The sequence below is a fragment of the Triticum aestivum genome, chromosome 5D, assembly GCF_018294505.1.
Source record: "Triticum aestivum cultivar Chinese Spring chromosome 5D, IWGSC CS RefSeq v2.1, whole genome shotgun sequence".
In the NCBI taxonomy this organism is placed as follows: domain Eukaryota; kingdom Viridiplantae; phylum Streptophyta; class Magnoliopsida; order Poales; family Poaceae; genus Triticum; species Triticum aestivum.
In genome coordinates, this window is record NC_057808.1 from 568872120 (window position 1) to 568884077 (window position 11958).

The following is an 11958-nucleotide window of genomic DNA, read 5'->3' on the forward strand; positions in this document are numbered from 1 at the left end:
TTTGTAAAAAAAGTGTGGCATTATTGAGACGTGTGGCATTAGCAGGAGGGCAGCAGAGCATCCCATCCCATCCCATGGTGTGGACAATGGCTGCCTGCCGATCCTTTAATTCATGGCAGAGGCAGAGCTCCGTGCCATCCGTCCGTCCGTCCGTCCGTCCTTCCGTGGAGGAGCTCCGTGCCATTGCTCTCCTCTCCAGATCCAAACCTCACCAAGTGCGGCCATCCAATCCAATCCCATCCCATCCAAGTGAGTGCGGCGACTGAGATCCATCCAAGCTGTCCGCCGGCCACATTCCATCCTCGCAGCTGAATCCACCGCTTTTCTGCTGCTGCTTCCTCTCCGCCACTACCCCGGCGGTCGGCAGAGAGAGAGAGAGATGGCGGCGGCTCTTGGCTCGGCGGCGTCGCTCCTTGGCAAGGTGTTGACGCCCCTGTCCGACACCCTGGTGGCGGCGTACGTGGACAGCCTCCAGCTCGGCCACAACTCCTAGCAGATTGTTTTGAGTTAAATGACCTTAAAATTGAAAAGCCCTACAAATGAACTCTGAAAAGGTTGAAAGTTGACATGGTATCATCATTTCACCCACATAGCATGTGCTAAAAAGTTGAGAGGGTTACGGCAAAAACTGGATGCACTTCGTGAACAAAATGGACAATCTCTTTCGAAGTATCAGGGTTTCGGACGAAAACTCATCTGTTACAAAGGGATTTCATTTTCTTGAACTTATTTGAACTTCAGACTTTTTGTGTGTTCAAAATGCACCATTCAAAGCCACATCATCAATTTTCAACCCTTTCTGACTTCATTTGTTATTTTTCATGCAGTGACGGATTGTTTTGAGCTAAATGACCCTAAAATTGAAAAGCCCTACAAATGAACTCTGAAAAGGTTGAAAGTTGGCATGGTATCATCATTTCACCCACATAGCATGTGCTAAAAAGTTGAGAGGGTTACGGCAAAAGCTGGATGCACTTCGTGAACAAAATGGACAATCTCTTTCGAAGTATCAGGGTTTCGGACTAAAACTCATCTGTTACAAGGGATTTCATTTTCTTGAAATTATTTGAACTCCAGACTTTTTGTGCGTTCAAAATTTACCATTCAAAGCAGAGACTGATTTTTAATGGTGCATATTCAACACACAAAAGTCTGTAAAGATCGCCAACCCAACATAAAAAAATGAGCATAGATGCGCCTATAGAGAGAATTCAACCTAAATTCATAATAAATTTCTATGAATTTCAGAGAAATTCACTCTGAATTTAGGTCAAATTCCCTGTATAAGGGCATCTATTTTCACTTTGAGAGGAGCTCAACAAGGCAGAGAGGGACGGGCTTATAAACCGGTGTGAGCGCCCTTCGATTGGCGATTAATAAATGTACAAGTCTACTCAATTAATGTTATGTTGGTCTACTCTGCTAGTGCTTGTCAATAATTACTGGTGTGGTGTGATTCAGTCAGCCCGAGGAGAGTAATTAAAGAGGAACCTCGTTCGTCAGCTCCTGAGGCCATGACACCGTAAGGTTATTAATTTCAACTCAATGATATTCTTGGCGATGCTTCATTTGTTCATGTGTATGTAATTTTTCTATTGTGTTACTGCTCTTACTTTCTATACCTGCTAATTGTGTAGCATCTGATCCGTTGCTGTCTAATTTGGCCGTGCTGAACTGACTCTGACTGGGAGAAGCCAAGCCATGCATGTACGTCAAGGATAAACTTACTTATTCATCTGGTTTCGTAAAGACATCTACTCCGTCCGTAAACTAATATAAGAGTGTTTACATCACTACTTTAGTATTCTAAACGCTCTTATATTAGTTTACGGAGGGAGTACTATCATGTTGTGCATGGTTTCTTTTTTTTTGACCCGAACCGACAGGAGCTCTGTCATTGCATTAAGGAGAGGGAAAAACTGTACATTTTAGAGCTTACAAGGGGATGTTGTGCATGGTTCATGAGATGCTTATTTGCATGGAATCAATCCCGGCCGTGCGTGCAGTCTGCTATCTATCTGACCATTTTTGGTGCTCTACTCCATACTTGTGTTGGAGGTTGTCATGTTGGTCCAAGCTGCTGCAGTACAGATGAGCCTTCTTTCTTTTTCAAGTGTTGCAAGCCTCCTGGATTATAAGATGCATTTGGATTCTCTCTCTCTCTCTCTCTCTCTCTCTCTCTCTCTCTCTCTCTCTTTATATACATTATTTCAAGGGCAGAAACACATATAGTTGTTTTCCTGTGAGGTGTGGCCTAAGTTGTATCTTGTCAACATTTTTTTTAGAAAAGAAGCCCATTCCTAGTCCGTTGTGAGTGGATGCAAATTCAATATTTCTAAATGTTGACAAGATACACACAACTTGGCCAATCATGCGTGCAGGCTGTTGTGGACTTTCTGAATTTTCACAATGCATGCGAATAAAGAGGCAGAGCTCTCAAGGAAGCATGTTTTGATGGTCTCAAGGAAGAGCTCTGACTGATGCTGTTCTCCTCTACTGGTGCTTGTCAGCGATTACTGTTGTGATTCAGAAAGAAACCTCTGCTGTATATTCCCCATCAACTCAACTCTGGGGCCATGACCCCGTAAGTAAAAATCGATGAACTTTTCTTCAAATTCGATGAATTTTTCTTCAAACTTGATGATCTTTTTTACTCCCTCCGTCCCAAAATTCTTGTCTTAGAATTTGATGATTTGTTTTCTTCAAATATGATCAACTTTTCCAAATTTGTTCAACTTTATTTCAAAATTGATGTTTTTTTTAAATCAATGAACTTTTGTTCAAGTTTGTCAACTTTTCTTCAGAAATGATGGACCTTTTCAAATTCACAATTCTGTTTTCCAAATAACAGAGTTACAGTAGACAGTGTTGTACAATAAATATAGTGACTACGGTAGTTGTTATGTAAATGCCGCTCTTCTCAGTCGCAACGCTTGAGTAGCTAGCTGTTGCGGCCAGGCCAGCCAAGCTCCTAAGAAAACTCAACGGTGTGGGTTCTAATCCAGTAGAGAAAAAATTTGTGTGCCGTTTTTTCGTGCTACAGATTTTGCTGCGTTGTGCGTTTTTGGGGCGATCCAACTGCGCGTTGCAGTGAGTGCCAGTTAATCTATTTAGCTTCGGTTTTGAGAAGCTTCTATACTGGTATTTATGTTTTTCTTTTCTCTTATTATGTATTTTCAGATTTTGATTTTGATTTTGATTTTTTCCTTTTTATTTTTTCTTTCACCTATTTTTATTCTCCAAATTTATGACTTTTTTGTAAATCCTACCGGTTTAAATATACAAATATATTTTATTTGTCATGAATATATTTTAAACATCACATGAATAATGTGTTGTTTTACATTTTCATGTATATTGTTAAAATGTTATGAACATCTCTTATAATGTGAACTGTTTCAAAATTTTCTCAAGTATATTATTAAGCTTGTACGAATGTCTTTTATATGTGATGAACATATTTTTAAATTGCTTGAATAGGTTTTCGTTGAATGGTACAGAGGTATTTTTAGATGCATGACGTTTTATTAACTTTAAACATTTTAATTCCAATGGCAATAATATTTTTTATTATGTTATGTGAACAAATTTGTAAATATGCACACCAGAATTTTTTAGAAAAATAATTTTATCTAAATATTTCTTTATAATATTTGTAAATTTGTGAAAAGGGAAAGAAAAGGTGGGGGGAAAAGCATTGTTCCTATGTGCGATAGGCTCACCGGAAAAAAGTTGCCATGGGCCTGGCCCATCTACAAGGTGTTGCATGTGGTGGCACATAGACGGACGCTTCGCGATGTGGAGGGAGCGAAAAGAGGGAAATAAGAGCAATCTACAGCCGGGCGTCCCAAACCAGCCTCAAACGGCCGGCTCGCCCGGTCATGATTTTTTGACCCAGACGCCCCCTCCCCCCCCCACCTTAAACGGGCCTCAAACGCACAGACTGACCAACACCCCTCATATCCAGCCCAAATATGAGGCGGATATGGGGGCATCCGGGTGCGTCTGCCACGTCGGACTGACAATGAGGTCCCACGCGGAGACGTCTGGAAACCCGGCGGTTCGAAACTCGTCTCCTCCTTCGGACCGGTTGCGCCGCGTGCGCCGCTCCGGCGGGCTGCATAGTGCTTAGCTTGGCTATTTAAGTCGACTAGCGGCACCGAAACTCTATCACCCATCCACATTTTCCTCCGCTTGTCCGCCGCCGCCACTTTCCACTCCACCCGCCCTCCTAGTAGCCATGCCCCACGCCGCCGGGTGAGGAGCGAGCCATTTCTAACGCCGAAGCGCCAGCTCGAGCTCCTTGAGCAGATCCGGGCTAGGCGTGAAGCTCGGATCGCCGCGGAGCTACCTCTGGATGAAGTGGATCTGGAGGAGGAGTTGGAGGAGGAGAAGGAGGAGGAGGAGGAAGTACTATGCGGTGATAGTATGGTGGAGTTTTCCGCGTGTGGGGCTATGGTCGCGAGCATGTGATGACACCATGAGGTGATGAATATTGGATATGGGCATATGGCTATGCTTTTTTTGCGGGTGGCATATGGCTATGCTATGGTGAATAAATCTGGTGTTTAGATCTTCACTTACACAATAGGGGAGGTTTTCTTATTCTTGTGATGAGGATTTGATACGGACTTACAATTCCAATCCTTCACAAGGTAATTCTTTTTTTTACTTATGAGTGATGTAGATAGGAGATAATGGAATCATAATCCTAGCTAGGAGATAGATCCCACCCAATGTACATAAATTCAGTAAGGACAATTATCCCTATCTTGTTGCCGATATGGGCATGTTTGTTTTAAGTTTTTTTTCCCGCCCCGCCACATGTGTGTGCCTTTCCTGCCTAGCAGATGAATAAATCAAGTTATTTAAAAAATGAGATAAAAGATCAGCCTCATATTCTTCATTCATTAAAAAAGAGAATTGCCCAGTTAATTAATGAAAAACTATCACAATCTTCTGATCGGCGAACATATGATACCCCCCCTCCCACACACACCTCAAAAAAGAGGGTCGTGCTAAGATAGCACACCCGTGTTATCATCATCGCTTGTCGCCAATATGCGTCAGCGCCCCCACTAATCTTCGAGCAAGTGACTCTAACTTTGCCGAAGACGAATGTCGACCTAACCCTCACCGTAGAGGCCGTGCCGAAGACAAGACGACCCACGCCAGAACTCTTGTATGATGATGATTAGTAGGACTTGTTATTATGATAATGCATGATGCAAGCATGAAGAGTTATTATATATCTGTGGATGAAATGAACATGGATTGGATTGAAGTGAAGGCAACATGCATGTGGTGCATGTCGGAAGTAGTACAATCCAAACTTGATCAAGTTAGGATTAGTATTACTTTCGACATGCACCACATGTTGCCTCACTTCAATCTAAGTCATGTTTAGGCATAGCAGTAGCAGTAGCACGGAGATAAGAGAGGACACATATCTCTATTAGCTATCTATACCAACCAAAATTAACCCCCAAAACTCCTAAACCACCTCCTTTAAAAAAAAAACAGCCGCTGAAATGCTGACGCGTGGAAGCTTATTGGTCCCGGTTGATGCTACCAACCGGGACCAAAGGCCCTCCTGCCTGGGCTCGCCGGAGCGGCCACGTGGAGGCCCATGTAAGAACCGGGACTAAAGAGCTAGAGCATTAGTAACGACCCTTTAGTCCCGGTTCAACAACCGGGACAAAAGGCCCTTACAAACCGGGACAGATGACCCTTTTTCTACTAGTGCTAGCACACCAGTATATATGTGCCATTTCTGTTATGCAAAAAAGAAAGCCAAAAAGGAACAAATGATCGAGTTGGTATCTTGGTTTGGTCGCCGCCGGCCAGATGAGACATCACATAGTAGCACAGACAACACAGATACACCTAACCAAATACACTACAATACTACTTACAAAGCTAGTAGCAAGTTATCTGCCTTGATCAAATCTCCCACTTGCCGGCCTCTTTTTTTTCGAGCCAGCTAACACAGACTATTCTCAACTATTTGTTCCGCCTATATATACTCTTTGTTCAAGGAGCCCACCTACCCTACACAAGTCGCCAGCTGCTGCTTCCTCTCCACCACTACTCCGGCAAGGCAAGGCGGAGTGTCTGTAGAGAGATGGAGGTGGCTCTCGGCTCGGCGGCCTCGCTCCTCGGCAAGCTGTTGAGGACGCTGTCCGACAGCCTGGTGGCGGTTTACGTGGACAGCCTTCAGCTCGGCCACAACTCGGAGCAGATCAAGGACAAGCTGCTGCACGCGCAAGGCCTCCTGCACAACGCCCAGGGGCAGGGGAGCCATAACCCTGGCCTGCAGGGGTTGCTGGAGAAGCTGAGCAGGGACGCCGACCAGGCAGAGGACCTGCTGGATGTGCTCCACTACTTCCAGATCCATGACAGGCTCCACGGCACCAACTACGCCGCCATCCAAGAGGCCGGCGTTGATGGCCTCAGGCATCAAGCTCTCCATGCCGGTACTGCTCTTCGCCACACCTTGCTCCACTTCTTTTCTTGCTCGCCTACACCCAAGACCAAGAGGGATGGTAGTGATGATGATGCTGCTCTTGTCGGCCGCGTCACCAAAAAATCCAAAACCAACTCTGCTAGTGCTAGTGCTAGTGCTGATGGTGATGATATGCTGCATTTCGACAGAGTGTCCATGTCCAGCAAGATCAAGTCCCTGTTACAGGGCATGCAGTCCCACTGTGATTCCGTCTCCAATTTGCTCCGCATCGGCATCGGCAGTATCCCAAGCAACAGCACGGCATTGTCAGTCGTCCTACATCGGCCTCAGACTGCTTCCATGATTATACAAGACACATTGTATGGCAGGAGAGACGTTTTTGAGGAAACTGTCAATCGTATCACCACTCTTATAGTTGGTACCACACAGACTGAGACTGTTTCTGTTCTTCCTATAGTTGGTCCAGGGGGTATTGGAAAGACAACTTTCACCACTCACCTGTACAATGACGCAAGGACTCAAGACCACTTCCAAGTCAGGGTGTGGGTATGTGTATCCACTGATTTCAATGTGCTTAAGCTCACCAGGGAGATCCTTGGCTGCATACCTGCAACTGAAGGAGCAGGAAGCAGCGGTGTTGCAAATGAAACAGCCAATTTAGACCAGCTTCAGAAATCCATAGCAGAACGTCTCAAGTCCAAGAGGTTTCTAATTGTCTTGGATGATATATGGAAATGTGACAGTCAGGATCAGTGGAAAACCCTGGTAGCTCCGTTCACAAAGGGGGAAAGCAAAGGAAGTATGCTACTTGTCACAACTCGATTCCCAAAGGTAGCAGACATGGTGAAAACAGTTGATCCACTAGAGCTGCGAGGTTTGGAGTCTAATGACTTCTTCACATTCTTTGAAGCATGTATATTTGGTGAAGAAGAAAAGCCCGAGCATTACCAAGATGAGTTTGCTGGTATTGCACGAAAAATTGCAAACAAGCTAAAGGGTTCCCCGCTCGCAGCCAAAACAGTTGGTAGACTATTGCAGAAGGACCTTTCTGAGGAACATTGGCATGGAGTTCTTGAAAAGCATCAGTGGCTAAAGCAGCAAGAAAATGATGATATCATGCAATCTTTAAAGATTAGCTACGATTACCTCCCATTTGATCTGAAGAAATGCTTTTCCTATTGTGGCCTTTTCCCTGAAGATCATAGGTTTACTTCTTCAGAAATCAATCGTTTCTGGGTGGCAACAGGCATCATAGACTCTGATCATCAAGCCGATAGGAATCACATGGAAGAACTAGTGGACAATGGTTTTCTCATGAAGCAATTCGATTGGCGTGATCGATGGTGGTATGTAATGCATGATTTAATGCATGAGCTATCTAAGAGTGTTTCTGCACAAGAATGCCACAATATAAGTGGCTTTGATTTCAGAGCTGATGCCATCTCGCAATCTGTTCGGCACTTATCTATCAACATAGAAGACAGATATGATGCAAATTTTGAGAAAGAAATGTGTAAACTAAGGGAGAGGATAGACATTGCTAATCTGCGGACTTTGATGATTTGTAGAAGATATGAAGAAGAAAGAATTGCCAAGATTTTGAAAGATAGCTTCAAGGAAATAAATAGTCTGCGTGTCCTATTTATAGCAGTGAGTACTCCAGAATCTTTTCCATATAGGTTTTCAAAACTGATCCACCTCCAGTACCTCAAAATTAGTTCATCTTACAAAGACGGTGAAATCAGTTTACCTAGTACACTATCAAGATTTTATCACTTGAAATTCCTGGACCTAGATGATTGGAGTGGTCGTACTGATTTACCTGAAGACTTCAGCCACCTTGAGAATTTACATGATTTCCGTGCTGGAAGTGAACTCCACTCCAATATTCGCAATGTTGGAAAGATGAAGCATCTGCAGGAGCTAAAAGTATTCCATGTCAGGAAGGAGAGCATGGGATTTGAACTGACAGAACTTGGGGCATTGCCAGAGCTTGAAGGAGGACTGATTATACGTGGTCTTGAACACGTGGCAACCAAGGAGGAAGCTACTGCAGCCAAACTGATGTTGAAAAGGAACCTGAAGGAGTTGGAATTACTCTGGGGCAGAGATGGACCAACTACAGATGATGATATTCTTGATGCTCTTCAACCACACTCTAATCTTAGAGTACTTACAATTGCAAATCATGGTGGTATGATTGGTCCTAGCTGGTTGTGTCTTGACATCTGGTTGACAAGTCTAGAGACTCTCACTCTAGAAGGCGTATCTTGGAGCAACCTCCCACCCTTTGCGAAGCTACCAAATCTCAAGGGCCTCTATTTGAATAAAATTTCTGGAATGCATCAGTTTGGGCCTCTATGTGGTGGCGCTCCAGGGAAATGTTTTATGCGCTTGAAGGAAGTTGGGTTTTATGAGATGCCAGAACTTGCTGAATGGGTTGTGCTACCTAATTGCCATTCCTTTCCAAGTCTTGAAGAAATCGAATGCGTCGATTGTCCCAACCTCCGTGTGATGCCCTTCTCTGAGGTATCTTGCACCAATTTGCGCAGACTTTTTGTTTCTGGGTGCCCCAAGATGTCTCTGCCGTCCATGCCTCACACATCCACACTGACAGATTTGGTTGTTAAAAGAGATAGAACATATAATTCAGAAACGTTGTTGTCTTATGATGGAAAGGAATTGGAATTGGTTGTTAGTGGGTATGGCGGTGCTTTGGCCTACCACAATCTGGATAAAGTAGAAGATATGGATATTGAAAATGCATCGCACATATCATTGACAGACATCGAAAAGTTTAAATCCCTAACAAAAGTAACTGTCGGAAGATGCGACGGTTTATTCCCTGAAGAGCTGGATGGCGGTTTTGTCTTCCCTTCAGTTGAGAGTCTCCAATTACATGTATCTCATCTTGCCAGCAAATCATCATCTTCAAAAGTGTTAAACTGTTTCCCAGCTCTTTCTGTGTTGCACATAGATCACTGTGAGGAGGAATGTGTAATGCAGTTCCCATCATCCAGCTCACTGCAGAAAGTTAACTTCTCATACTGCAAGGGCCTGATTCTTGTGCCTCTGGAGAAGGAGAATGGAGGAGGAACTCAGGAGGACAACTCATTGCTCCAATCATTAACAATAAAGGGATGTGGCAAACTCTTCTCCCGTTGGCCCATGGGAATGGGAGAATCAGAGACCATTTGCCCTTTCCCTGCTTCCCTGAAGAAACTTGATGTCGAAGGAGAGCCAAGCATGAAGTCAATGGCTCTGCTCTCAAACCTCACGTCTCTCACCACTCTAAAGCTAGAGGAGTGCGGTAATTTAACAGTGGATGGATTCAATCCTCTCATCGCAGTCAACCTCAGAGAACTGCAAGTGTGTGGGTGCAACACCTTAGCAGCAGATATGCTCTCAGAGGTGGCCTCTCACTCTCAGAGGGCCAAATTATTATTGCCTGTAGGTTACATCAGTGTGGATAACATCTCTGGATTGCTTGTTGCTCCTATTTGCAGCCTCCTCGCCCCGGCCCTCCACACACTTGAATTCAAGTATGCTGATGAGACCATGGAAAGGTTGACGGAAGAGCAAGAGAAAGCGCTGCAGCTCCTCACCTCCCTCCAGACACTAAGTTTTTACTCCTGCAAGGGTCTGCAGTCCCTTCCTCAAGGGTTACATCGCCTTTCTTCTCTCAAGGAGTTACATGTCATGTACTGTCCAAATATCCGATCGATGCCCAAGGAGGGCCTCCCGGTTTCGCTGAGAAAACTATATATGAGTGATCGCAGCGCTGAGATAGATGAACAAATTGAGAAAATCAAAAGAACCAACCCAGATTTATCCGTCGAAACATAACTACACCCAAGGTAACACTTGTCGCCTCCCTATTTTATTTTATTTTCTATTTCTGATGAAGTGAGGTTTATTTGCCATATTTCTGTTGTGCCTCATCTTAACCACTGTTGTCAAATCATACAGACTACTAGCGGTTCCACTCCACTCCACCACTGTTGCAATCAATCTTTTATGCACACAAGTTGTGAAACCTGCACATTAATCAGCAGGTCAGGTGCGAGATACAACCTGATCGATAGCTGTTAACTTTGGCTCGCTTATTATTTGTCTTTCTCCTGCTTGCTTTCTCTAGTTTTTAGTACGTATGTATGTGCTTAATTTATGACTACATTCAGAGTCCAAGGCACGCTTGCTCTCTTTTTGTACCCCTTTTCTGCTAGTAGAATTGAGATTGATACACCATTGATGTTACTTTTCATAATATATATGAGTGCATTTTCTTTGTCAGGCTTCTGTTCCCTATGTGTAATAAAAAAAGGGCGTGCTCCTTGGTGCCGATCAAGAAGAAGACTTGAGTCCAATTATGGAATTGAATTATCAGGCTTGTGCTCCTTTTTCGCATGAAGCGGCAGGACTGAACAGAAGAGGCCAATTTAACTGTTGGCATCAGTAGCAGCGAGGAAGAGGTAAGGAATGATTGGAAGCTTAAGTCACCTTAGAGTGCTTTTTTCATACTCTGTCTTGTTGGAATATTAGGCAAGTTCATGATTAATTCCAGTAAATAATTCATGACTAGAAGAGATACTAGCATGCAATAATCTAGCAAACTAGACGAACAGCAAGACATGCATAACAGCAGCAAACACGTAACAATAGCTGTAGAAACAGACATGAACAGAGGATGTTGGACGTACTGATCGTTAGCTATTATGGGTGCGACAGTGTTGATGACGATGTTGGCGACGATCTGCTGCTGACGGCGATGAATACGACGATGAGTAGCACCGCCCGACTTGGACGGAAGACGACCCGTGATGACGAATTTGAGCAGTCGCGCACAGCGCTTCCCAAAAACCTAATTCGTCCTCCCCGGTGCAGGATCGCAAAGACGAACGGTTTCGGAGACCTGCTCTCCCACGCGCCGATGCACGCCGGCGTTTGGGATGGAGTAGACTAAGATGGCGGCGCAATATATTAGGACCAGAGGCGGTATTGTGTCGCGACCACAATCCCAAACCAACTCGGTTTCTAATTCGTATACTTACCGGACAAGAAATCAAAAACTTGTCTGCCAAGACATAAAAATAAAACGGCAAAAGGAAGCTGCGCTCCTGCAAGGAGACGGACCGGATTTCGGCGGACCATTCTCGCCTCGCCTCGCCTCGCCACGGCCAGGCGAGCGAGCGCGCGCGTGTGGTTTTCCCTTTCTCTTCTCACACACCACTTAGAGTGGTGGAGAGAACCCATTATATAAAGAGGTCGAACTCTTCTTCAACTTCCAAGGTGGGACTAAACTTAGCACCACCACTTGCCATTTTACACATGGGCTTTGAGATTTCAGAAATTGCTATGGGCCTAGCCCATTAATTCTAACATGTCTGACCCAAGTTCATTTATTCTACTCTACTTATTGGATTCTGCAGTCCCACTAGTGAATTGAATTTCACAGCTGATTCAGAGCAAACAAACAAACAGAAGAGAAGTGA

General features: G+C 44.3%; 1 protein-coding gene across 2 annotated transcripts; it reads left to right on the forward strand.

The window, feature by feature from the left end:
- Window positions 1–6124: 6124 nt before the first annotated feature.
- Window positions 6125–10941, forward strand: LOC123124004 (putative disease resistance protein RGA3). Of its 2 annotated transcripts, none has more exons than XM_044544694.1 (3): window positions 6125–10323; window positions 10436–10526; window positions 10761–10941. In XM_044544694.1, exon 1 carries the CDS (start codon window positions 6125–6127, stop codon window positions 10310–10312), a length of 4188 nt encoding a protein of 1395 aa, XP_044400629.1. In that variant the 3' UTR covers window positions 10313–10323; window positions 10436–10526; window positions 10761–10941. The 2 variants fall into 2 exon arrangements, with proteins under 2 accessions (XP_044400629.1, XP_044400630.1); XM_044544695.1 differs by having other exon boundaries at window positions 10436–10521.
- The last annotated feature ends 1017 nt before the right edge of the window (window positions 10942–11958 follow it).